Source organism: Salmo salar, chromosome 28, assembly GCF_965601325.2.
Source record: "Salmo salar chromosome 28, fSalSal1, whole genome shotgun sequence".
Lineage (NCBI taxonomy): Eukaryota > Metazoa > Chordata > Actinopteri > Salmoniformes > Salmonidae > Salmo > Salmo salar.
Window position 1 is genome coordinate 23,040,077 of NC_138318.1, and position 27,524 is coordinate 23,067,600.

The 27,524-nt window shown below is 43.5% G+C and overlaps 1 protein-coding gene across 2 annotated transcripts in view; it reads right to left on the reverse strand.

Annotated features, from left to right (window-relative positions):
* Positions 1-13,755, reverse strand: part of desi2 (desumoylating isopeptidase 2) — a 49,784-nt gene extending 36,029 nt beyond the window's left edge. Inside the window, exon 1 of one of the 2 annotated variants that reach the window (XM_014179947.3) lies at positions 13,238-13,755. Coding sequence is in view for 1 of the 2 variants with exons in the window: in XM_082970521.1 (XP_082826647.1) it covers positions 13,238-13,285 (48 nt within the window). In the remaining variant the exon portion in view is untranslated. The remainder of the gene's footprint in view (positions 1-13,237) is intronic. The other variant, XM_082970521.1, reaches the window with a different exon arrangement.
* Between the last annotated feature and the right edge of the window lie 13,769 nt (positions 13,756-27,524).

The window sequence follows — 27,524 nt, forward strand, 5'->3', positions numbered from 1 at the left end:
CGTCTAGATGTAAGAGGTTAAGAACAAATTCTTAGTTACAATGAAGGTCTACCCCGGCCATACCTGGACGACGCTAGGCCAATTGTGCGCCGCCTATGGGACTCCCAATCACGGCCGAATGTGATGCAACCTGGACTCGAACAAGGTTCTGCAGTGACGCGTCTTGCACTGAGATCCAGGTGCCCCAGTGGTGTAAGGCACTGCGAGCCCTGTGTGTGTGTGTGTGTGTGTGTGTGTGTGTGTGTGTGTGTGTGTGTGTGTGTGTGTGTGTATATATATATATATCTTGTTTTTATATATACTTTCATTTTAATTTGGGATCCTGCGGCTTTGTTTGGCTTAGTTGGTGTGAGCGCTGCCGTCTGCCCCGGGATCCTGACAGATTGCTCATATGGGGACAGACACAGAAGCCCAGCTAGCCTAGCTGGGGGTCGCTATATGAACATTTCCAGCGCTGCAGGAGCAGTGTTTACTTTGCTTTGTTCCGGGACAATGTGGACCGCGCTGACTTTCAATGTAGCAACTGCTTGCTTGTGGAGGACTAGAGGGGTGAAGTGGCTACTCTAGGCAAGCAGTTAGCAAACCTACACAAGCTACTGGGGAATCCATGACCCCCTACTTTTTATTTCACCCCAGTAGCCGGACGCCGCTCTTGTGGAAGTGACGCGGCCATGTCAGCTCTCCACAGCGAATTGGCCGGTGCTCAGCAGGGATCCATCCCGAAGGGTTCTCCCCCTTCCCTGGAGAACGGAGCTGTTCTCGACCCCAACCAACCAGCCATGGAGATACGTCACTCACCGTGGAAGTCGAAGAAAGCGTCCTCTGGCAACTGGGGTCGCCTTGGAGATGTTAAGCCCGGACCTGACACAGACCAGAAACGGGTTTGCCGCCCTGGATACAGAGGTTCCGGCGCCTTTGTTAGGTGCTTCCCATTCGAGATCAGATACGCGGGTACCTCCGGATTCGTCTTCAGTTCCGTCTCCCTCTCCGATGGCTTCTACCTCAGATTCAGATCCTCAGAGCTCCCACCCTCATCAGACCGTGAGGCTGCCTGAGAGACCGGCCCATTCAACATCACCAACTATCATTGTCGGCAGCTCTATGGTGAGGAGCATCTCGGTTCCCAATGCAAAAACCCCATGCTACCCAGGAGCACAGGACATCACAAGGCTGATTTTGACTGTTCTACGACAGCGTCCATATGGGGTCAAAGGACATCAGGAGGGCTAGCTCTAAACATCCAAAAACGGATTTTAAAGAACTGATTTTAGCATTAAAAGACTCCAAAAAACAGCCAATCATTTCAGGTCTAGTACCATCGTCGGGTATTAAAGATTCAACAGGCTACTGGGATTACACATCTGCCTAAAAGGTTACTGTAGCTCTGCTGGAATCACTTTTATAGCTAACTTTGACAACTTCTGAAAACAGAAAATACTCTACAGGAATGACGGAGTCCATCCAAATCGTCGAGGCTCCTGCACTCTGTGCACGCATTTCAAGGCTGCGTTGAAACAATGACTTATCAATGACCCAAGACCAGCTCAGTTAATCCCTACCATTGTGACAATGAGTCATCAAAATGCTGCATTAAATGTACATTATCATAAGGGCGTTGGCAGACCAGGTAAGGAACTTAATTTGTCCCTCGAACTGCCCTGAATACCTCTGTTGATCCTACAGCTATTGTATGCAGTAATCATGTGCCTATTAGTTATACTGTTAGCATTGAGGTGGTGTGCCCTAGTAGGAAGAGCACTGTGTGCAGCTCACCCTGCACTATCAGCTCCAATATAAATAACATGAGCAAGTCTACTTCTGATAAGCTTCCCAGTAAATTTTTAAAAACAATCAAGCAACCCAGAAGTGCTAAAAATAGCTGGTATTAACATATGCAGCCTGAGAAACAAGGTCCATGAAGTCAATAACTTGCTTGTAACAGATGACATTCATATTCTGACCATCTAAAACTCACTTAGATAATACCTTTGATGATACAGTGGTAGCAATACATGGTTATAACATCTACGGAAAAGAAAGAAATGCCAACGGGGGCAGTGTTGCCGTCTATATTCAGAACCACATTCCTGTAAAGCTTAGAGACGATCTCATGTTAAATACTGTTGACGTAATATGGCTACAGGTTCATCTGCCTCACCACCTTAAGCCCATTCTTGTGGGAAGCTGCTATGGACCAAGTGCTAACAGTCAGTTTCTGGATAATGCGTGTGAAATACTTGATAATGTATGTGATATCAACAGAGAAGTATATGCAGGATGTTTTTGTGCTGGTCAAGGGCAGTCAAGTCTGGAGTGAACCAAGGGCTATATCTGTTCTTAGTTAAAAAAAAAATATATAAAAAAAAAATGGGGCGTGCTTATTTAAGATGGTGAGAAAAGCCCTTTTAAAGCATAACCAGGCATCCTCTACTGACGGGATGAGGTCAATATCCTTCCAGGATACCCGGGCCAGGTTGATTAGAAAGGCCTGCTAGCAAAAGTGTTTTAGGGAGCATTTGACAGTGATGAGGGGTGGTCGCTTGACCACGGACCCATAACGGACCCAGGCAATGAGGCAGTGATCGCTGAGGTCCTGGTTGAAAACAGCAGAGGTATATTTAAAGGGCAAGTTGATCAGGATGATATCTATGAGGGTGCCCATGTTTACAGATTTGAGGTTGTACCTGGTAGGTTCTTTGATCATTTGTGTGAGATTGAGGGCATCTAGCTTAGATTGTAGGACGGCCAGGGTGTTAAGCATATCCCAATTTAGGTCACCTAGCAGTACGAACTCTGACGATAGATATGGGGGGGGGGGGGGGGGGCAATCAATTCACATACGGTGTCCAGGGCACAGCTGGGAGCTGAGGGGGGTCTATAACAAGCGGCAACAGGGAGGGACTTATTTCTGGAGAGATGGATCTTTAAAAGTAGAAGCTTGAACTGTTTGGGCATAGACCTGGATAGTAAGCCTGCAGAGTTCTGTCAATCTCTACAGTAGATTGCAATTCTGCCCACTTTAGCAGTTCTGTCTTGTAGTGTGGTCAGGTGCCACAGAGGGGCTAAGGAAAATTGCAATTGGCTCAGAACAGGGCAGCACATCTGGCCTTTAAAAGTACAGGGAGCGCTAACGACATGTATGACAATCTCTCTTGGCTCAAAGTGGAAGAGAGATTGACTGCATCACTACTTGTTTTTGTAAGAGATGTTAACAAGCTGAAAGTACCGAGCTGTCGGACACCCATGCATACCCGACAAGACATGCCACCAGAGGTCTCTTCACAGTCCCCAAGTCCAGAACAGACTATGAGAGGCGCACAGTACTACACAGAGCCATGACAACATGGAACTCTATTCCACATCAGGTAACTGATACAAGCAGTAGAATCAGATTATTTTTTAAACAGGTAAAAATACACCTTATGGAACAACAGGGACTGTGAAGAGACACACAAAGGTACAGACACATGCATACATTGTGATATTGTTGTATGGTGGTATTAAATATTTTTGTATTGTAGATATGTAGTGGTGTAATAACGTTATACTTTGTACCATTTTATCTTTTGTTTTATTTTATCTTTTATAAGTAATGTAAGTGCTTTAACATGAAGAGTAGCTGCTGCCTTGGCAGCTGATGGGGATATCAAATAAATACAAATAAAGCCATATCAGGACCTAATATAAAGACAACTCAGAATATCCTACTCTGTTCTTCTGAAATAGACTACATTTTCTTCATATCATGTTTCCTTAGATCTGTCTAAAATAAATAATGGATGTATTGTGAAGGTGTAGGCTATATTACATGGATTTAGACTTTTTCCAAAGGTCTTCATCAGTGGCTTGTAGGCTGTGTGCGGAAGCTAAGAGATGCTAAATGTGTTTGTTAATTAACGGTCAATTAAAACCGTCTGGCTTAATTTTGTGACCCACACAGCCCTACCTGTAGTAAATTCAATTGATTGGACATGATTTGGAAAGGCACACACACACACACACACACACACCTGTCTGCATAAGGTCCCACAGTTGACAGTGCATGTCAGAGCAAAAACCAAGCCATGAGGTTGAAGGAATTGTCCGTAGAGCTCCTAGACAGGATTGTGTCGAGGCACAGATCTAGGGAAGGGTACCAGAACATTTCTGTAGCATTGAAGGTCGACAAGAAAACAGTGGCCTCCATCAAAATTTCTTCCATTTAAGAATGAACCACCAAGAGTCCTACAGCTGGCCGCCCGGCCAAACTGAGCAATCTGGGGAGAAGGGAGGTGCCCAAGAACCCGATGGTCATTGACAGAGCTCCTCTGTGGAGATGGGAGAATCTTCCAGAAGGACAACCATGTCTGCAGCACTCCACGAACCAGGCCTTCATGGTAGAGGGGCCAGACGGAAAACACTCCTCAGTAAACTGCACATAACAGTCCGCTTGGCGTTTGCCAAAAGGCACCTAAGGGCCTCCCAGTCCATGAGAAACAAGCTTCTCTAGTCTAATGAAACCAAGATTGAATTATTTGGCCCGAATGCCAAGAGTCACGCCTGCAGGAAACCTGGCACCATCCCTATGGTGAAGCATGTTTGGCGGCAGCATCATGCCGTGGGGATATTTTTCAGCGGCAGGGACTGAGAGAGTAGTCAGGATTAAGGGAAAGATGAACAGAGCAAAGTACAGAGAGCTCCTTGATGAAAATCTGCTCCAATGCGCTCAGGAACTCATACTGGGGCAAAGGTTCACCTTCCAACAGGACAATGACCCTAAGTACACAGACAAGACAATGCAGGAGTGTCTTCGGGACAAGTCTCTGAATGTCCTTGAGTGGCCTAGCCAGTGCCCGGACTTGAACCCGATCGAACATCTCTGGAGAGACCTGAAAATACCTGTGCAGCGACGCTCCCCAGCCAACCTGACAGAGCTTGAGAGGATCTGCAGAGAAGAATGGGAGAAACTCCCCAAATACAGGTGTGCCAAGCTTGTAGCGCCATACCCAAGAAGAGATATCTAAGGCACGTTGCACGGGACTGGGGGCTCTACAGTGAAATAAAACAATAACTAACCAAAACAGCAGTAGACAAGGCATATTGACAGAGAGAGGCAAAAAGCAATCACAGGTATTGGTCGGGAGAGCTAAGACAACAACGGGTAAATGGCGATGAATGGGCAGAGGGGGTCAGTTAGGTACACACAGGGCCTGAGTTGGAGGCTGGGGCCGACAGAAACAAAAAGAGGTACAGTAAATCCGTAAACAAAAAGAGGTACAGTAACTCAATTGAGTCTGGGCAACCTGATTTTGACTCAATTTGTGTTCTTTCAGGGAAGGCCAATAGCTGTTAGAGTCCATTTGGGTTGTGGGTAGAGGTGGAGAACTAAATTGATCTTTCAGTCATCTCATTTCTGCTATGAGACTTCTGAGAAATGCAAAGGGCAATATTAGTCTCTCCTTCCCTGTAATTCAGTGGGAAAGGCTGATGACCACGGCAGCTTTCCAATCTTTAGGGATATCGGAAGATACGAAAGAGGTTGAACAGACTGGTAATAGGGGTTGCAACAATGACGGCGGGACGGCGGATAATTTTAGAAAGAGAGGGTCCAGGTTGTCTAGCCCAGCTGATTTGTATGGGTCCAGGTTTTGCAGCTTTTTCAGAACATCTGCTATCTGGATTTGGGTGAAGGAGAAGCTGGGCAGGCTTGGGCAAGTAGCTGCTGGGGGTGCGGAGCTGTTGGCCGGGGTAGCCGGGAGGAAAGCATGGCCAGCCGTAGAGAAATGCATCCCCTTTAGCAGTTCTATCTTGATGGAAAATGTTGTAGTTGGCGATGGAAATCTCTGAATTTTTGGTGGCCTTCCTAAGCCAGGATTCAGACACGGCAAGGACATCAGGGTTGGTGGAGTGTGTTAAAGCAGTGAGTAAAACAAACTTAGGGAGGAGGTTTCTGATGTTAACATGCATGAAACCAAGGCTTTTTAGGTTACAGAAGTCAACAAATGAGAGTGCCTGGGGACATGCAGGGCCATCACCAGAGGAACAGAGGAGGAGTAGGATAAGGGTACGGCTAAAGGCTATCAAAACTAGTCATCTAGTGCGTTGGGGACAGAGAATAAAAGGAGCAGATTTCTGGGCGTGGTAGAATAAATTCAGGGCATAATGTACAGACAGGGGTATGGTGGGGAGCGGGTACAGTGGAGGTAAACCCAGGCATTGAGTGATGATAAGAGAGGTTGCATCTCTGGACGCGCTAGTTATGCTGGGTGAGGTCATCGCATGTGTGGGAGGTGGGACAAAGGAGGTTTCTGAGGCATGTTGAGTGGGACTAGGGGCTCCGCAGTAAACTAAAACAATGATAACTATCCTAAAAAAAGTATACAAGGCATATTGACATTTGAGAGAGACAAAGCAATCACAGGTGATTGGAAGAGCTACCTAAGACAACAACGGGTAAGACAACAACAGCTAATGAGCTAAGACAACAACAGGTAAAATGGCAATGAATGGGCAGAGAGGGTCGGTTAACTACACACAGGGCCTGAGTTCGAGGCTGGGGCTGACAGAAACAAAAAAAATTAAGTAAATAAAACAAAATGGAGTAACGTGATTAATTAACAGTCCAACAGGCATCAGCTATGTAGCCAAGTGATCATAGGGTCCAGTGAACAGCAAAAGATCAAACAGGGAAGTCGGGGTAGTCGTTACTACGCTAGCATGCGGGAGACACGGCATTTAAAGTTAGCAGGCCGGGACTAGTAAAAGCGTCTGCTCCGACGTCCGGCAAAGGCCGGTTGAGGGCACAGCGGCTGGAGTTACGTCGGCAGACCAGTCGTGGTGGTACGGCGGGGCGCCACGTCGACAAAGAGTCCAGGCCGGTTGGCGAAAGAGGTATTGTAGTTGTAGTAATTTCGTTTGCTAGCCGGGAGATTCGCCTGGCTAACTGGTGCTAGCTTTGGGACAGGGGCGTTAGGTGCTATAGCCACTCGGTAGCAGCTAGCTAGCAGCGATGATTTGATGCAAAGGTACCTATTTCGCAACTAAACCTCCTTCAGTCACGCTGCCAAACATACCCTCGTAAAACTGACTATCCTACCGATCCTTGACTTCGGCGATGTCATTAATAAAATAGCCTCCAACACTCTACTCAGCAAATTGGATGTAGTCTATCACAGTGCCATCCGGTTTGTCACTAAAGCCCCATATACTACCCACCACTGCGACCTGTATGCTCACGTTGGCTGGCCCTCGCTACATATTCGTCGCCAAACCCACTGGCTAAAGGTTTCTGCTAGGTATAGGTATTGCAAGGTATATGCCTTATCTCAGCTCACTGGTCACCATAGCAACACCCACCTGTAGCTCACACTCCAGCAGGTATATTTCTCTGGTCATCCCCGAAGCCAACACCTCCTTTGGCCACCTTTCCTTCCAGTTCTCTGCTGCCAATGACTGGAACGAATTGCAAAAGTCACTGAAGCTGGAGACTATTATCTCCCTCACTAACTATAAGCATCAGATGTCAGAGCAGGTTACCGATCACTGCACTTGTACACAGCCCATCTGTAAATAGCCCCCCCAACTACCTCATCTCCATAGTTATTTTTTTGCTCTTTTGCACCCTAGTATCTCTACTTGCACATCATCATCTGCACATCTATCACCCCAGTGTTAATGCTAAATTGTAATTATTTCACCACTATGGCCTATTTATTGCCTTTCTACATTTGCACACACTGTATATAGATTTTTCTATTGTGTTATTGACTGTACGTTTGTTAATCCCATGTGTAACTCTGTTGTTGTTTTTGTCACACTGCTTTGATTTATCTTGGCAGTTGTAAATGAGAACTTGTTCTCAACTGGAATACATGGTTAAATAAAGGTTAAATATTTTATTTTTTACTTTCAAGCCCTTTACCAACAATGCAGTTAAGAGCAAAAAAATAAATCATAATAATTAAAGAGCAGCAATAAAATAACAGTAGCGAGGCTATATACAGGGGGTACCGGTATAGAGTCAATGTGCGGGGGCACAGTCACCTCTTTACAGGAATACTTTGGGGGGGGGGAACAGATGGCTATAATTGCATCACTCAGACTTCCAAGTTCAGACCATAGCATTGCAAATAGACTAAAATAGCACACACGCTTTCATATGCAGCAACACCTAGAAGGGAAAAACGCAGAACAGAAGCAGTTGCTACAGCTGTACACACTACACTAACACCTTCTCCTCCTCAGCTTTGAATCCCTCTGACCCCAATTACTTTAAAGCTTATTAAAGGCATCCTTCAAAGTGCAGAGAGAGCTGGGCCTCCCTGTGATTATGAGCAGGCCTGTCTGGCACTGTTCTAATGTGATTCTAAGTGGAGCTGGAGAGCTCTGTCTATCCAGGGGAAAGGTCCTCAGACTCCCAACGCTGAATAAACTAGTCTGGCAGAAGCCGCTATCATTAAGCAGGCAGGGAGATTTCCTAGCAAAAACAAATCGCAAGCCTATTTGACTTTTTGTATTCAATGCATCATGGCTGGCTAATGGGAAAAAAAATCCCAAGTCAACCCATAGGATAGTAGGATAGTAGCCAGACAACCTCTGTGAGTATCCGGCAGTACATGTGATTTGAACACGTTTCCAGAATTCTTTGAGGCACTGCAATGCAAAGAATGGGCAGTGTGAATGCTCTCTCCTCGGCTAGTCCTAATCCTAATACCAGCTCATCTTGACAAGGCAAATGGTATCACCACGAACAGGTGGTGCACAGTATAATTTCCTAATTAACCAAGGTTGCAAAAACACTCAGCTCTCCAAGGGAAATCCAGTTATGCAGGAGATATGATATGCACTGGAGTTTCATCACTCTTTATTTGATCAAACACTGTACACTAATTGGGAGAGTCAATGAATGAATCATCGAGCGAGCCTATCTTAAAAAAGCATCAGTGTCTTAACCATCAGTCTGAGTCACAAGAACCTCTCAGTATTGTGTTGTTCATGAAATGATCTGTGTGAAAACTGTAGGAGGGGAGGGAAGAAAAACACCAGACTAAAGCTGCGAGAGAGCTACTTAATGCTCAGTAGCAATGCAATTTCTCTTGATTATGAAAATGTGTCATCCATAGTCCATGGCTAATGTAAAGTACGCTTACAATGCATGCATGAATTAAAAAGCATGAATGAGACAAAGGAAAGACTGATTTCCCTCAATGAAGGCTCATTTCTGCAGCAGCCATTGAAGGAATAACAGTCTGATTCCATTAGGACTAGGATGTAGGAGCTCATCCCCCTCAGGACACATGAAAAGCCCTTTTTCCCCCTGTGCTGCTGCTTTCCTCCTGATGGGAGCCTGCAGGAGCAATGAGACTCCTGTCAGATAGATCTAAAGCAGAGAAAAGAGAGCGCAACAACCCCAATCTGCAAATAGCAACAGCTGACATGCTGCTCCTAGTCAAACCAGCCCTGGGCTTTCCCCAGATCTGATTGAGATATACCTCCCTGGCTTGGTTTCTCTGTGAAAGGGAAAGGCAATATGGATAGAGTGGGGTGAGATGAATCACAAGGGAGGAGAGGCATCAGGCATCCAGACACTGGCTTGATGTGAGAATGTATGTTGAGGTCTCTCCTGTTCATTTCCTAAATGTACATGTACCCCCATTGTTATTTGATTGAAGGACAGAGGGGTTTGTTGCTTTGAGAGTGCACTTATTTCCCATAGCATGTTGGGTTAAGGTGGCTATAAATCTCCCGTGGGCAGATTCTGCATGTAGAGCGAAGAATCTGCCGGAACTGAATGGGTCACTGTTTATATGGACGTATCAGTATTGGGCGAAGGCCGAGTTCCCTTTTGCGACGGTGGAGACTTCCCAAACGCCGGAACCTTCAATTTCTAACACGTATAGACCCAGAAGTAAATCATGCAGCTGAACAAATTAAGCAAGATTTTACTTCTGAGATTAGGGTGGCTATCATCTGCTGGAGGTGGCTTTATTACAGCCTACTTTAAGAGAACTCTTGGTTTCAACACTGAATCACGTCTCGGATTCTCCTGAACTTTATGTTGGCTCGTTAGCTTAAACATTTCTGTCACAACTCCTAAATAACATTGCCTTTTCTCTTCTCCTTCCAGATCACAAAATAAACCAACAGGCTATATAACCTATATAAACCTATATAAAATCAGGCCTAAATGAGCTCATGATAATCACAACCTACCTCACCTCCCCGACCCACAAAAAAAAAAAAATCCATCCAAATTACTTTGTGATTTTCTCAACTTACTCCTATTCTATTTCTGGCTCATAGTGAAAGGAGCCTCACGATGGTGGAACATTTTGAATCCGGTGAGTTCCAAGAATCTCATAATGAGGTAGGCTACTACTGAGTACTAACAAGGCTGGCTCAACTGGACACATGCTTTTACTGAGCAAGTGAAATCAATACCATTAGATGTCTGCAGGCTAGCTACCCCCACTAAGGTTACCACATTTACTGTGTCCAAGGTTCAGTCAGGCCAATGTCAATGAGCTAATAAAGGGTGTGGAATGTGGATACAGCAGAATGGGTATGCAAATAGTGAATGAAAAAGGAGGCCCAATAAACTGAAAACCAATCAGAAGTAAGGACAGTAGAATTGTGGTCCAACATAATGATCATCCCCTCAGCTGGATAGGCGACTCTGTGTGTGTGTGTGTGTGTGTGTGTGTGTGTGTGTGTGTGTGTGTGTGTGTGTGTGTGTGTGTGTGTGTGTGTGTGTCATACATGGCTGGACAGCAGGATACACACACACACACACACACACACACACACACACACACACACACACGAGGAGGAGGTATGACAATGTCCAGTCATGTGAAAGAAGAGATGCTGTCACTGTCCAGAGATGGCTAATGGCCAACCATGCGGGAGAGAGAAGACCTCTTACCATGCCTTCTGTGGCTAGCATGACAGATTTGTAGGCATCACCCCTGGCTGTGCTGACAATGTGCACTCACAAAGACAGGCATTCCATCAGCAGCCTCTATGAGCAAGATCCAATAAAATAGAGATAATAAAAACTTATGGAGCCTGTACCTTGTGGCAAACACAACCAAAGCCAAATATGAAAAGGCTCAGTCTTTTTTACATGTCCAATTTGAAGAGAAACTATTTGGGGTTCTAATCAATCCGTAACACAGAAATTCAGCTTTACAGCATGATTAAAATTTAGAGGCAAAGTTCCCATGTTAGGGGAGACTGTATTCACAGTAAATGCTGCAGATGTCAGCTAAATCGGAAATTACATTTAAATTCAGTGATAAAGATTGAATAGGGCCCTTTAGGCTATGTTTCAATGTGGTGAACCTAATCTTTAAACTATAGCCATAAAGCCAATAACTGTTAGTGCAAGTGAGTGATTAAGGCTATCATATAAAAGGGAATCAACACTAACAGATCCTCTAAATAGATCAGAGGACATTTAATGCAAATACTGAACAACTATAAAACTGTAGGATAAGCTGAACCAGCCTATGCATACAAGACTAACTTGGCCGCTTAGACAGTCCTGTACCAAACTCATTCAGTGTCAGTTTACATCTCATCACCAACAGGACAAGTGGTGTCAAGCAGCAGCCATCTAAAACACTGCAATCAGTCAGTCTATTTTAAAAGCATGGTAAATCCATTCACTCGAGTCAATGTGCAGACATCAAGACTGAGCGACAAGGTTAACAAGAAATGTCACACAGCAACATAATTCCACCATTGAAACAAGACAAAAACACCAGCAAACATAAATTATTAAAGTTCCAAAACACCCATTAATAGCCTACATTTTTTCCACTTGGTTGTCATCCACAGCTATGATACTCAAGCCAGAATGCAATTAACCAATCTAACAAGCACCATGCTTGGATAAGCTTGACAGGCAAACTGAGTGTCCAGTACTTTGGGTGAGCTGAAAGGTTAAACAGGACTGGAGAAGTCTGAAATACAACCTTTCCCACAAACCAAAGCTATGGAACCTAGAACACGGTGAGCTATTGAGTTAGAGTGGGAGGAAAGAGGAAGTGACACTCCAAAAGAATCGGTCATTGACCGATTGTGACAAGGAGCATTTTTTATTTATTCATTACTTTATTGATCTGAGGACCTTTGCACTCTTCCTTAAAACAGGAGACACTATCATAACCAAGTCCTGATTCAATTGCTTTAGGATGAACATTGTGAGGTGTAAAGATCATTCACATCAACCTTCTGAAAGACCGTTTAAGAGAATTACTGGGCAAATATTTTAATAATAATAATAATAATAATAATAATAATAATTTGGTATCCTTTAGACACAGTATTGAACTGTATTTACATATTCCTGTCATGAAATCAAACAGACAACTACAGCAATTAGAATGTTGTGGCTTAATACATTTAAACACCGGACCACATTGGGGTAGACCGAAAAGTCTAATACTTTTTTGTTGCTACACTGTGGGTAATGTTTTACCCATAGTCTGCTTAACAGGGCTCAGGCTAATCAGGGTCAGTCAGCAGTAGATTTGGAGAAAAACACTCATCTCACACAGCTCCTAATAAGGAAATTCAACTTAAATTGTTCATTCACAGGATAACAAGCCAACTTCATGATACATTATTCAATGTCTGTCATTTGTATACATGTGTTTTCAATCAGACAGGTAATTATTTATATAAAGTAGTGAAGTACACAAATATAATTTTTTTTTACATTTTGGTCACTCTTAGTAACGTTAGTAAACTAATTTGGAAGATGTGAGTCCAAAATCTGGTTTCCCACCGACGGGCAGATTTTGATTTAGACAAATTTACAAAACAGATGACCCGGGGACAAACATCCTGATCCTGGCTGGCTGCCTGCCTAACTAAACCGTTAGTTTGGGGGTTAACATTTCCTGATCCTGGCTGGCTGCCTAACTAAACCGTTAGTTTGGGGGTTAACATTTCCTGATCCTGGCTGGCTGCCTAACTAAACCGTTAGTTTGGGGGTTAACATTTCCATAGCCATACAGCAGCCATAGTTCGGGGATCTTCCAATGCTCCATACATCCTCAGTTTCAGACACGAATCTTGTTAGCTAGCTGGACACCTAGCTCGCTTTATAGCTAACTAACGCGTTAGCTCGCCAATTAAATAACGCTACCGAGTTAGTAATAGCTGCGAGTTAGTGTATTATGGTAAGTGTGTTCTTAAATGTACCGTATGCGATTAATGAAAATTATACATTTACCTACACACAACTTACCATATCATAGACGTTCAAAATTATCGGCTCGTTTGCCATCACTGGCATAGGGAATTTCTTCGGATCCTGGTGCACTTTCGCCAGTTTGCTTCGATCCACACACTCTCTTCTAGTTAACTAGTTATCTTTTTTTCTCTAGTTAGCTTGCTAACTACTTGACTTAATTAATCGTACTAACAGGCAAATTAAACATTCAGTTCACCAGAGTCCCGCATCCGAAAGCTTTGTCCAATTTTCTCCATAAGCAAACAGCTGTGCACGGCAGTCGGCTAGCTGGCAGGCTAGCTACTGGAGACAGTTCGCGATGAAAGGGAGTCGTTAGCGAAAGTGAATATTTTCTGCGTGAAATTGCCATTCAAACACCAAAATGACATTTCTTCCAATAAACCCAAATCATGTATACTACTTTCCAAGTATACTTTTTCCCCCAGAAAAAATATCGACTATATTCTCAGATAACGGGTGGCCACTGTTGTGCTGTTTCGAACGATACATCGACAGTCGTTTAGTCAACCTGGAAATCGCTGATGAGATTGACAGGATCGGCTATCCATTACTCAACCTAACATTTATAAATACAACATTTAATGAAGCCTCAGAGAAATTTAATCAAATAGCTATTGCTTTAAATGATCCAGCCAATCTAGCAAAATCGTCATGAAAATTGAAGGTTAGCCAAAACTACCCAGCCTTGGTTGATATTCTCCTTGGTTTATTATCAATTATTTTAGAGTACTCCTATACCAAGAAATAAAGATACAAAAGGTTCAACATTACTTCTAGGATTGGTTCTTAAACATCAGTCTTTAGGTGTCTTTTGGCAAACTCCAAGCAAGCTGTCATGTGCCTTTTACTGAGGAGTGGCTTCCTTCTGGCCACTCTACCATAAAGGCCTGATTGGTGGAGTGCTGCAGAGATGGTTATCCTTCTGGAAGGTTCTCCCATCTCTACAGAGGAACTCTAGAGCTCAGTCAGAGTAACCATCAGGTTCTTGGTCACCTCCCTGACCAAGGCCCTTCTCCCCCATTGCTCAATTTGGCCGGGCAGCCAACTCTAGGAAAAGTCTTGGTGTTTCCAAACTTCTTCCATTTAAGAATGATGGAGGCCACTGTGTTTGTTTATTTTTGTTTACCTTTATTTAACTTTGCAAGTCAGTTAAGAACAAATTCTTATTTACAATGATGGCCTACCAAAAGGCCTTCTTGGGGACCTTCAATGCTGCCAAAATGTTTTGGGACCCTTCCCCAGATCTGTGCCTCGACATAATCCTGTCTCTGAGCTCTACGGACAATTCCTTCAACCACATGGCTTGGTTTTTGCTCTGACATGCACTGTCAACTGTGGGACCTTGTATAGACAAGTGTGTGCCTTTCCAAATCATGTCCAATAAATGTACTTTACCACTACTGGACTCCAATCAAGTTGTAGAAACATCTCAGGATGATCAATGGAAACAGGATGGACCTGAGCTCAATTTCGAGTCTTTATAGCAAGGGGTCTGAATACTTATGTAAATAAGGTATTACTGTTTTTTTTTTTTTTATAAATGTGCAAAAATTTCTAAAACCCTGTTTTCTCTTGTTGTTATGGGGTAATGTGTAGATTTATGAGGATTTTTATTTATTTAATCCATTTTAGAAAAGGGCTGTAACGTAACAAAATATGGAAAAAGGTGTTTGAATACTTTCCAAAGGCACTGTATCATTAGAAACAGTAATGCCTTCTGGTTGCCAGCTGATTCCTGAAAATAGTCACATAGACAGTAACTATAGAATAGCATACAGAGTGAGAATAAGGTAAACGTCATACATGCATGTATATTGAACAAAAATATAAATGCAACATCCAACAATTAACGATTTTACTGAGTTACAGTTCATATAAGGAAATCAGTCCAATTAAATAAATTCATTAGGCCCTAATCTATGGATTTCACATGACTGGACAGGGGCGCTGCCATGGCCCACCCATTTGGGCGCCAGGCCCAGCCAATCAGAATGAGTTTTTCCCCACAAAAGGGCTTTATGACAGACAGAAATATTCCTGTTCCCTTTTTTAATTTTTTTTCCTCCCCAATTTTGATCTTGTCTCATCGCTGCAACTCCCCAACGGGGTCGGGAGGCGAAGGTCGATTCATGCGTCCTCCGAAACATGACCCACCAAACCTCACTTCTTAACACCCGCCCGCTTAACCAAGAAGCCAGCCACACCAATGTGTCGGAGGAAACACCGTTCAACTGACTACCGAGGTCAGCCTACAGGCGCCGGCCCGCCACAAGGAGTCGCAGAGCGCCATGAGCCAAGTAAAGCCCCCCCGGCCAAACCCTCCCCTAACCCAGACGAAGCTGGGCCAATTGTGTGCCACCCTATGGGACTCCCGACCACAGTCGGTTGTGATACAGCCTGGGATCGAACCCAGGTCTGCAGTGACACCTCTAGCACTGTGATGCAATGCCTTAGACCGCTTCGCCACTAGGGATGCCCAATATTCCTCAGTTTCATCAGCTGTCCGGGTGGCTGGTCTCAGACGATCCTGTAGGTGAAGAAGCCGGATGTGGAGGTCATGGGCTGGTGTGGTTACACATGGTCTGTGGTTGTGAAGCCGGTTGGAAGTACTGCCAAATTATCTAATACAACGTTGGAGGCGGCTTATGGTAGAGAAATGAACATTCAATTATCTGACAACAGTTCTGGTGGACATTCCTGCAGTCAGCATGGCAATTGCACGCTCCCTCAAAACTTGAGACATCTGTGGCATTGTGTTGTGTGACAATACTGCACATTTGAAGTGTATTTTTATTGTCCCCAGCACAAGGTGCTCCTGTGTAATGATCATGCTGTTTAATCAGCTTCTTGATATGCCACACCTGTCAGGTGGATGGATTATCTTGGCAAAGGAGAAATACTCAATAACAGGGAAGTAAACAAATTTGTGCACAAAATTTGATAGAAATAAGCTTTTATGCTCATGGAACATTTCTGGGATATTTTACTTCAGCTCATGAAACATGGGACCAACACTTTACATGTTGCGTTTATATTTTTGTCCATTATAGTTAGATGCTGATATTTCTAGAAATGAAAAAGGATGCAAAGATATGTTAAATATGCTTGAACCAGGTTTGACAAAAACATATAAAAGCAATTGACCTACAAAGTATAAACAATGCTGAAAAGCAATGTCAGGTTTTTATTTATCATAGTCATTTTCTCTGCCCCTTAAAACCTCTACGGGATCGGTGTCCGTATACCGGGACGGTTGAGCTAACATGCGCTAATGTGATTAGCATGACGTTGAAAGTAACAAGAACATTTCCCAGGACATAGACATGTCTTATATGGGCAGAAAGCTTAAATTCTTGTTAATCATACTGCACTGTCCAATTTACAGTAGCTATTACAATAAAAAAATACCATGTTATTATTGTTTGAAGAGAGTGCAAAACAATAAAAAACTTTTAACGCGGCAACTGGTTTGATACATTAACCTCTGAAGATAAATAATGTACTTACATGTAGTAATCTTGTTCTGCTTTGTCATCCTGAGGGTCCGAGAGATAGAAATGTAGCATAGCTTTGTTTGATAAAATCGGGAATTGGGTTCTACAGTTGGAATTGGGTTCTACAGTTTGAACCCCTGTTGTCTATGGCGCCACACCCACCCCGCCATCTAGATGTGTGAAAGTTAGTGTATAAGCTAGCGATCCATTGTGTGACATTCCTGGGAGTGTGTAAACTGTATGTTCTCTATAGCTATGTACTTGAAAATGTATCAATTGACCAATTCAGCACATTTGCAACGCTTCACTGGATCAATCTGAAGCTTTGCACAAACACTGCTGCCATCTAGTGGCCAGAATCTAAATTGCACCTAACCTGCAATATTATATTATAGCCTTTATCTTGCATTTCAAACATGATGGAACAACAACAAAAAATGTAAAAGCATGTTTTTTGTTTGTATTATGTTTTACCAGATCTAATGTGTTATATTCTCCTACATTAATTTCACACCCCTATTGATCACCCGGCTACTCATGCCTCTCCCTAATATCAATATGCCTTGTCCATTACTGTCCTGGTTAGTGATTTTTGTCTTATTTCACTGTGGAGCCTCTAGCCCTGCTCAATATGCCTTAACCTACCATTTAGTTCCACCTCCCACATAAGCAGTGACATCACCTGGTTTAAACGTCTCTAGAGACAATATCTCTCTCATTACTCAATGCCTAGGTTTACCTCCAATGTACTAACATCCTACCATACCTCTGTCTGTACATTATGCCTTGAATCTATTCTCTCACGCCCAGAAACCTGCTCCTTTTAATCTCTGCTCTGAATGCACTAAACGACCAGTTTTGCCTGATAGCCTTTAGCCATACCCTTATCCTACTCCTCCTCTGATCCTCTGGTGATGTAGAGGTTAATCCAGGCCCTGCAGTGCCTAGCTCCACTCCTACTCCCCAGGTGCTCTCATTTGTTGACTTCTGTAACCGTAAAAGCCTTGATTTCATGTATGTTAACATTAGAAGCCTCCTCCCTAAGTGTATTTTATTCACTGCTTTAGCACACTATGCCAACCCGGATGTCCTAGCCGTGTCTGAATCCTGGCTTAGGAAGTCCACCAAAAACCCTGAAATGTCCATCCCTAACTATAACATTTTCCGACAAGATAGAACTGCCAAAGGGGGCGGTGTTGCAATCTACTGCAGAGATAGCCTGCAGAGTTCTGTCTACTATCCAGGTCTGTACCCAAACATTTCAAATTTCTACTCTTAAAAATCCATCTTTCTAGAAACAAGTCTCTTACTGTTGCCGCTTGCTATAGACACCCTCTGCCCCCAGCTGTGCCCTGGACACCATATGTGAATTGAATGCCCCCCATCCATCTTCAGAGCTTGTGCTGCTAGGTGACCTAAACTGTGACATGCTTAACACCCCGGCCATCCTACAATCTAAGCTTGATGCCCTCAATCTCATACAAATGATGAATGAACCCTCCAGGTAAAACCCCAAATCCGTAAACACGGGCACGCTCATAGATATCATCCTAACCAACTTGCCCTCAAAATACACCTCTGCTGTTTTCAACTAAGATCTCAGCGATCACTGCCTCACGGCCTGCATCCGTAATGGGTCAGCGGTCAAACGACCACCCCTCATCGCTGTCAAACGCTCCCTAAAACACTTCAGCGAGCAGGCCTTTCTAATCGACCTGGCCCGGGTATCCTGGAAGGATGTTGACCTCAGAGCTGGAGAGGAGGCCTGGTTATTCTTTAAAAGTGCCATCCTCACCATCTTAAATAAGCATGCCCCATTCAATTGTTTTTTAACCAGGAACAGATATAGTCCTTGGTTCTCTCCAGACCTGACTGCCCTTGACCAGCACAAAAACATCCTGTGGCATTCTGCATTAGCATCGAACAGTCCCCGTGATATGCAACTTTTCAGGGAAGTTAGGAACCAATATACACAGGCAGTTAGGAAAGCTAAGGCTAGCATTTTCAAACAGAAATGTGCATCCTGTAGCACAAACTCAAAAAGGTTCTGGGACACTGTAAAGTCCATGGAGAATAAGAGCACCTCCTCCCAGCTGCCCACTGCACTAAGGCTAGGAAACACTGTCACTACCGATATATCCACTATAATTGAGAATTTCAATAAGCAATTTTCTACAGCTGGCCATGCTTTCCACCTGGCTACCCCTACCCCGGTCAACAGCCCTGTGCTCCCCACAGCAACTCGCCCAAACCTCCCTCCCTTCTCCTTCACCCAAATCCAGATAGCTGATGTTCTGAAAGAGCTGAAAAATCTGGACCCCTACAAATCAGCCGGGCTAGACAATCTGGACCCTCTCTTTCTAAAATTATCTGCCGAAATTGTTGCAACCCCTATTACTAGCCTGTTCAACCTCTCTTTCGTATCGTCTGAGATTCCCATAGATTGGAAAGCTGCCACGGTCATCCCCCTCTTCAAAGGGGGAGACAATCTAGACCCAAACTGCTACAGACCTATATCTATTCTACCCTACCTTTCTAAGGTCTTCGAAAGCCAAGTTAACAAACAGATTACCGACCATTTCGAATCTCACCGTACCTTCTCCGCTATGCAATCTGGTTTCAGAGCTGGTCATAGGTGCACCTCAGCCACGCTCAAGGTCCTAAACGATATCATAACCGCCATCGATAAGAGACGTTAATCATCGACCTGGCTAAGGCTTTCGACTCTGTCAATCAAACATTCTTATTGGCAGACTAGGTTTCTAAAATGACTCCTTCGCTTGGTTCACCAACTACTTCTCTGATAGAGTTCAGTGTGTCAAATCGGAGGGCCTGTGGTCCGGACCTCTGGCAGTCTCTATGGGGGTGCCACAGGGTTCAATTCTTGGGCCGACTCTCTTCTCTGTATACATCAATGATGTCGCTCTCGCTGCTGGTGATTCTTTGATCCACCTCTACGCAGACGACACCATTCCGTATACCTCTGGCCCTTCGTTGGACACTGTGTTAACTAACCTCCAGATGAGCTTCCATGCCATACAACTCTCCTTCCGTGGCCTCCAACTGCTCTTAAATGCACGTAAAACGAAATGCATGCTCTTAAACCGATCGCTGCCCGCACCTGCCCGCCCATCCAGCGGTTCTGACTTAAAGCCCCGCCTTATCTCAGCTCCCTGGTCACCATAGCAGCACCCACCCGTAGCACATGCTCCAGCAGGTATATCTCACTGGCCACCCCCAAAGCCAATTCTTCCTTTGGCCGCCTCTCCTTCCAGTTCTCTGCTGCCAATGACTGGAACGAACTGCAAAAATCTCTGAAGCTGGAGACTCTTACCTCCCTCGCTAGTTTTAAGCACCAGCTGTCAGAGCAGCTCACAGATCACTGCACCTGTACATAGCTCATCTGTAAATAGCCCATCCAATCTACCTCATCCCCATACTGTATTTATTTATTTATCTTGCTCCTTTGCACCCCAGTATCTCTACTTGCACATTCATCTTCTGCACATTCTACCATTCCAGTGTTTAATTGCGATATTGTAATTACTTCGCCTTACCCCTCTTATCCTACCTCATTTGCACATGCTGTATATAGATTTTTTTCTACTGTATTATTGACTGTGTGTTTGTTTATTCCATGTGTAACTCTGTGTTGATGTATGTGTCGAACTGCTTTGCTTTATCTTGGCCAGGTTGCAGTTGCAAATGAGAACTTGTTCTCAACTAGCCTACCTGGTTAAATAAAGGTGAAATAAAAAATAAAAAAACATTTCCACAAACTTCAAAGTGTTTCCTTTCAAATGGTATCAAGAATATGCATTTCCTTGCATCAGGTCCTGAGCTACAGGCAGTTAGATTTGGGTATGTCATTTTAGGCAAAATTTTCAAGAAAGGGTTAGATCCTTATTAACTTACCAAATTGTAATGACATACAGTTGAAGTTAGAAGTTTACATATATACTGCTCAAAAAAATAAAGGGAACACTTAAACAACACATCCTAGATCTGAATGAAAGAAATAATCTTATTAAATACTTTTTTCTTTACATAGTTGAATGTGCTGACAACAAAATCACACACAAATAATCAAGGAAATCCAATCTATCAACCCATGGAGGTCTGGATTTGGAGTCACACTCAAAATTAAAGTGGAAAACCACATTACAGGCTGATCCAACTTTGATGTAATGTCCTTAAAACAAGTCAAAATGAGTCTCAGTAGTGTGTGTGGCCTCCACGTGCCTGTATGACCTCCCTACAACGCCTGGGCATGCTCCTGGACAGTCTGTGGTGCAACGTGGCGTTGGTGGATGGAGCGAGACATGATGTCCCAGATGTGCTCAATTGGATTCAGGTCTGGGGAACGGGCGGGCCAGTCCATAGCATCAATGCCTTCCTCTTGCAGGAACTGCTGACACACTCCAGCCACATGAGGTCTAGCATTGTCTTGCATTAGGAGGAACCCAGGGCCAACCGCACCAGCATATGGTCTCACAAGGGGTCTGAGGATCTCATCTCGGTACCTAACGGCAATCAGGCTACCTCTGGCGAGCACATGGAGGGCTGTGCGGCCCCCCAAAGAAATGCCACCCCACACCATGACTGACCCACCGCCAAACCGGTCATGCTGGAGGACGTTGCAGGCAGCAGAACGTTCTCCACGGCGTCTCCAGACTCTGTCACGTGCTCAGTGTGAACCTGCTTTCATCTGTGAAGAGCACAGGGCGCCAGTGGCGAATTTGCCAATCTTGGTGTTCTCTGGCAAATGCCAAACGTCCTGCACGGTGTTGGGCTGTAAGCACAACCCCCACCTGTGGACGTCGGGCCCTCATACCACCCTCATGGAGTCTGTTTCTGACAGTTTGAGCAGACACATGCACATTTGTGGCCTGCTGGAGGTCATTTTGCAGGGCTCTGGCAGTGCTTCTCCTGCTCCTCCTTGCACAAAGGCGGAGGTAGCGGTCCTGCTGCTGGGTTGTTGCCCTCCTACGGCCTCCTCCACGTCTCCTGATGTACTGGCCTGTCTCCTGGTAGCGCCTCCATGCTCTGGACACTACGCTGACAGACACAGCAAACCTTCTTGCCACAGCTCGCATTGATGTGCCATCCTGGATGAGCTGCACTACCTGAGCCACTTGTGTGGGTTGTAGACTCCGTCTCATGCTACCACTAGAGTGAAAGCACCGCCAGCATTCAAAAGTGACCAAAACATCAGGCAGGAAGCATAGGAACTGAGAAGTGGTCTGTGGTCCCCACCTGCAGAACCACTCCTTTATTGGGGGTGTCTTGCTAATTGCCTATAATTTCCACCTGTTGTCTATTCCATTTGCACAACAGCATGTGCAATTTATTGTCAATCAGTGTTGCTTCCTAAGTGGACAGTTTGATTTCACAGAAGTGTGATTGACTTGGGAGTTACATTGTGTTGTTTAAGTGTTCCCTTTATTTTTTTGAGCAGTGTACTTAGGTTGGAGTCATTAAAACTCGTTTTCGACCACACCACAAATTTCTTGTTAACAAACTATAGGACATTTACTTTGTGCATGACACAATACATTTTTCAAACAAATGTTACAGACAGATTACTTCACTTATAATTCACTGTATGACAATTCCAGTGGGTCAGAAGTGTACATACACTAAGTTGACTATGCCTTTAAACAGCTTGGAAAATTACAGAAAATTATGTAATGGCTTTAGAAGCTTCTGATAGACTAATTGACATCATTTGAGTCAACTAGAGGTGTACTTGTGGATGTATTTTAAGGCCTACCTTCAAACTCAGTGCCTCTTAGCTTGACATCATGGGAAAATCAAAAGAAATCAGCCAAGACCTCAGAAAAACAATTGTAGAGCTCCACAAGTCTGGTTCATCCTTGGGAGCAATTTCCAAACGCCTGAAGGTACCACGTTCATCTGTACAAACAATAGTACGCAACTATAAACACCATGGGACCACGCAGCCTTCATACCGCTCAGGAAGGAGACGCGTTCTGTCTCCTAGAGCTGAATGTACTTTGATGCGAAAAGTGCAAATCAATCCCAGAACAACAGCAAAGGACCTTGTGAAGATGCTAGAGGAAACAGGTACAAAAGTATCTATATCCACAGTAAAACGAGTCGTATATCGACAACCTGAAAAGCCGCTCAGCAAGGAAGAAGCCATTTCTCCAAAACCGCCATAAAAAAGCCAGACTATGATTTGCAACTGCATATGGGGACAAAGATTGTACTTGTACTACAAAGATTGGAGAAATGTCCTCTGGTCTGATGAAACAAAAATAGAACTGTTTGGCCATAATGACCATCGTTATGTTTGGAGGAAAAAGGGGGAGGCTTGCAAGCCAAAGATCACCATCCCAAACGTGAAGCACGGGGGTGGCAGCATCATGTTGTGGGGGTGCTTTGCTGCAGGAGGGACTGGTGCATTTCACAAAGTAGATGGCATCATGAGGACGGAAAATGATGTGGATATATTGAAGCAACATCTCAAGACATCAGTCAGGAAGTTAGAGCTTGGATGGATCTTCCAAATGGACAATAACCACAAGCATACTTCCAAAGTTGTGGCAAAATGGCTTAAGGACAACAAAGTCAAGGTATTGGAGTGGCCATCACAAAGCCCTGACCTCAATCCCATAGAACATTTGTGGGCAGAACTGAAAAAGCGTGTGCGAGCAAGGAGGCCTAGAAACCTAACTCAGTTACACCAGCTCTGTCAGGAGGAATGGGCCAAAATTCACCCAACTTATTGTGGGTAGCTTTTGGAAGGCTACCCGGAACGTTTGACCCAAGTTAAACAATTTAAAGGCATTGCTACCAAATACTAATTTAGTGTATGTCAACTTCTGACCCACTGGGAAAGCAATGAAAGAAATAAAAGCTGAAATAAATCATTCTCTCTACAATTATTCTGACATTTCACATTCTTAAAATAAGTGGTGATCCTAACTGACCTAAGACAGGGAATTTTTTACTAGGATTAAATGTCAGGAATTGTGAAAAACTGAGTTTAAATGTATTTGGCTAAGGTGTATGATAACTTCTGACTTCAACTGTAGATCTGGACTGCACACACAACATGAAGGTCACAGAAGCGGAGAAGAGAAAAGAGATAAAGCTGGTTCAAGGCAGAATTCCATTTCATTTGAATCTTTGGTAGAGAGCAGGGGATCTTAAACGTTTTCACCTCGAGATCCAAAAGAGAAATGGTTTGTTCTCCCTGGACCCAAATCGTCCTCCAACGGCCAAATTAAGAAGAAATAATGTGATTATGGATGTATTCTCATTACTCGCGCCCAACCTCTCACAAGCCCAGGGCCCAGTTCAAGAAAGTCTGTTATAGAGAAATGTTTTTCCCAAGACCTGCTAAAAAGCAGTGACAGTCTATGGGCATGGCTGATGGACATGACTGATGAGTTCCAAATGTGGTTGACAGCTGCCGACTTGTGGCCTCCACCTGTTACTACAAGAAAGGATGAGCATGGACCAATGACTGTACTTTAGGCAGTTAGGCATGAACCTATGGAAGGCTCACAAACAAGTCTACTCAACGATGTCACCTAAATAACATTTCTGAGGTGTATACTGCAAAGCAGGTTCAATGACTTGTCAAAATATTCTGAAATAACATTGTATTAAAAAAAAAAAAATAAGCTTGATCTAATTGACTCAACAACCAAAAACACATATCTACGTTTAGCTTTCTGAATGAATCAGAAAATCAATAGTTAGTTCTGGCTGTTTATTAAAGTTAGCTAACTAACTCATTGCTTTTGCTTTGTAGTATACCGCTCTGGCAGTGGTGGAAAAAGTACCCAATTGTCATACTTGAGTAAAAGTAAAGATACCTTCATGGAAAGTTTATCAAGTAAAAGTAACCCAGTAAAATACTACTTGAGTAAAAGTCTAAAAGTATTTGGTTCTAAATTTACTTAAGTATCAAAATGAAAAGTAAAAGTATAAATAATTTCAAATTCCTTCTATTAAGCAAAGCAGGCGGCACCATTTTCTTGTTTTTAAAATGTATGGACAGCAAGGGGCACACTCCAACCCAGACATAACTTACAAAAGATGCATGTGTGTTTATTGAGTTCGCCAGATCAGAGGTAAAAGTGATGACCAGGGATGTTCTCTTGATAAGTGCGTGAATTGGACCTGCTAAGCATTCAAAATGTAACAAGTACTTTTGGGTGTCAGGTAAAATGTATGGAGTAAAAATTATTTTGGAATGTAGTGAAGTCAAAGTAGTCAAAAATATAAATAGTTAAGTACAGATACCCCAAAAACTACTTAAGTAGTACTTTAAAGTATTTTTACTTAAGTACTTTTCACCACTGCCCTCTGGTCAATAGTGTTTCAGGTTCAAATGTGATGGAGTAAGTTATTTGTTCTGCAACCACTGGGGGATCCAGAGAAAACCACAGGACAGTGGTAGGGTTGGGATTCATTCCACAAATTCAATTTTAAATAAATTCCTTGGCTCTGTAAATTCCATTTAATTCAATTCAAATTCCAGGTAAGTCTTTGAATTCAGAGGTAGTTAAATTCCTCTCAATTCCAATGTTAGGTAAATTCCAATAATTAAATTCCCAATTCAATGTTATCACCAACAATTCCACAAATTCCAAATAAATTCCCTCAGGCTTTCAGGCTAATCATGTCACTGTTCAGACGGCTTAGCTATACTGGAAAATACAAATAAAATACAAATGGGATAAGAATAATATAAATGTCTAGAACAATGACAGGATATATTTCTGGCAGTTAGAAATGTAAACAGATCAAGATAACTATATAAAGAGTAAAGTGGAGCTCTGTACCTCCGGACCCAAACTACCACAGACGATCCTGCAGGTGAAGAAGCCGGACGTGGAGGTCGTGGGCTGGTGTGGTTACACGTGGTCTGCAGTTGTGAGGCCAGTTGGACATACTGCCAAATTCTCTAAATCGACATTGGAGGCAGCTTATGGTAGAGAAATGAACATTAAATTATTTGGCAACAGCTCTGGTGGACATTCCTGCAGTCAGCATGACAATTGCACACTCCCTCAGAATGTGAGACACCGGTGGCATTGTGTTGTGTGACAAAACTGCACATTTTAGAGTGGCCTTTTATTGTCCCCAGCACAAGGTGCACCTGTGTGATGATCATGCTGTTCAATCAGCTTCTTGATATGCCACACCAATCAGGTGGATGGATTATCATGGCAAAGGAGAAATGCTCACTAACAGGGATGTAAACAAATTTGTTCCAACATTTGAGAGAAATAAGCTTTTTGTGCTTATGGAAAATTCCTGGGATCTTTTATTTCAGCTCATGACACATGGGGCCATCATTTTACATGTTGTGTTTTATTATCTTTGTTCAGTGTAGCATCTTTTTGGCTAATATAGCTCATGTTTGCTCACAGATAGGACAATGAGCCAGATATTTCCCTGGCTGTATAAGTGTGAAGCGTTCGGTTGGCGTTTCCAGTCACTACCAAATATGATGATGAGAAGAAGCCCAGTGGCCGGCAGTGGGAGAAGATGGAGCGAGATGGATTATGGCCAACATTATGCACATTTTTCTCAATAGTTTTCTGTTCCCAAAACTTGAATCTGTTTTGAACAGAGTGGACTAAGTTTTTTGTTTGATTTTACCCTTCGCCAAAGAAAAAAAATCGCATTGTTTAGAAGTGCAAGGGTGGATTTAGCTATTGCACCTGCGCACCTCACAGAGTAGGCATTCCCCAACGGAAATATGCAAATACTGTACGTACTAGAACACGCCGAAAGGATCTCGCTAGCTAGTACCTGGCTCTGCCAACTCCTTGCATGTTCTGCCCACTATGACTAATTTGTTCCCATTGGAAACGACCGGCTGTCGTCTATCTTGGGTTAGTTATAAAGATATTTGGTTAGCTACCTGGCTAGGGTATTTGCTAATAGTTAGCTAGGGAGCTAGCTAAGTTAGCATACATACAACATTTTGTAGTGTAAATAAGTTTCATCCTCCAAAATATTATTGTATCTGTAAAATAAATTCAAAGATGATATTTAAAAAAAGAAATATTTGCCTACTTACCTAAAAGCTTGCTCCTTTTTGTAAGCTTAGCTAGCTAACGTTAGCCTCTTCCGCTCTTAGCTACCTACTGTAGCTAAGTAAGCTTGCTAAGAATGTTAGCCCATGTTAGCTAACTAGATATCTAATTTATTTTGGGTGGAATGGGTAGCTAACTAGTTACATTTACATTTACATTTAAGTCATTTAGCAGACGCTCTTATCCAGAGCGACTTACAAATTGGTGCATTCACCTTATGATATCCAGTGGAACAACCACTTTACAATAGTGCATCTAAATCTTTTAAGGGGGGGGGGTTAGAAGGATTACTTTTTTTTTAACTTTTTTTTTAGAAGGATTCAGGAGGGAGGAGAAGGTAGCAAAGAGCTTCCTAGGGTTAGAGGCAGATGCTTGGAATTTAGAGTGGTAGAAAGTGGCTTTAGCAGCAGAGACAGAAGAGGAGAATGTAGAGAGGAGGGAGTGAAAGGATGCCAGGTCCGCAGGGAGGCGAGTTTTCCTCAATTTCCGCTCGGCTGTCCGGAGCCCTGTTCTGTGAGCTCGTAGTGAGTCGTCGAGCCACGGAGCAGGAGGGGAGGACCGAGTCGGCCTGGAGGATAGGGGACAGAGAAAATCAAAGGATGCAGAAAGGGAGGAGAGGAGGGTTGAGGAGGCAGAATCAGGAGATAGGTTGGAGAAGGTTTGAGCAGAGGGAAGAGATGATAGGATGGAAGAGGAGAGAGT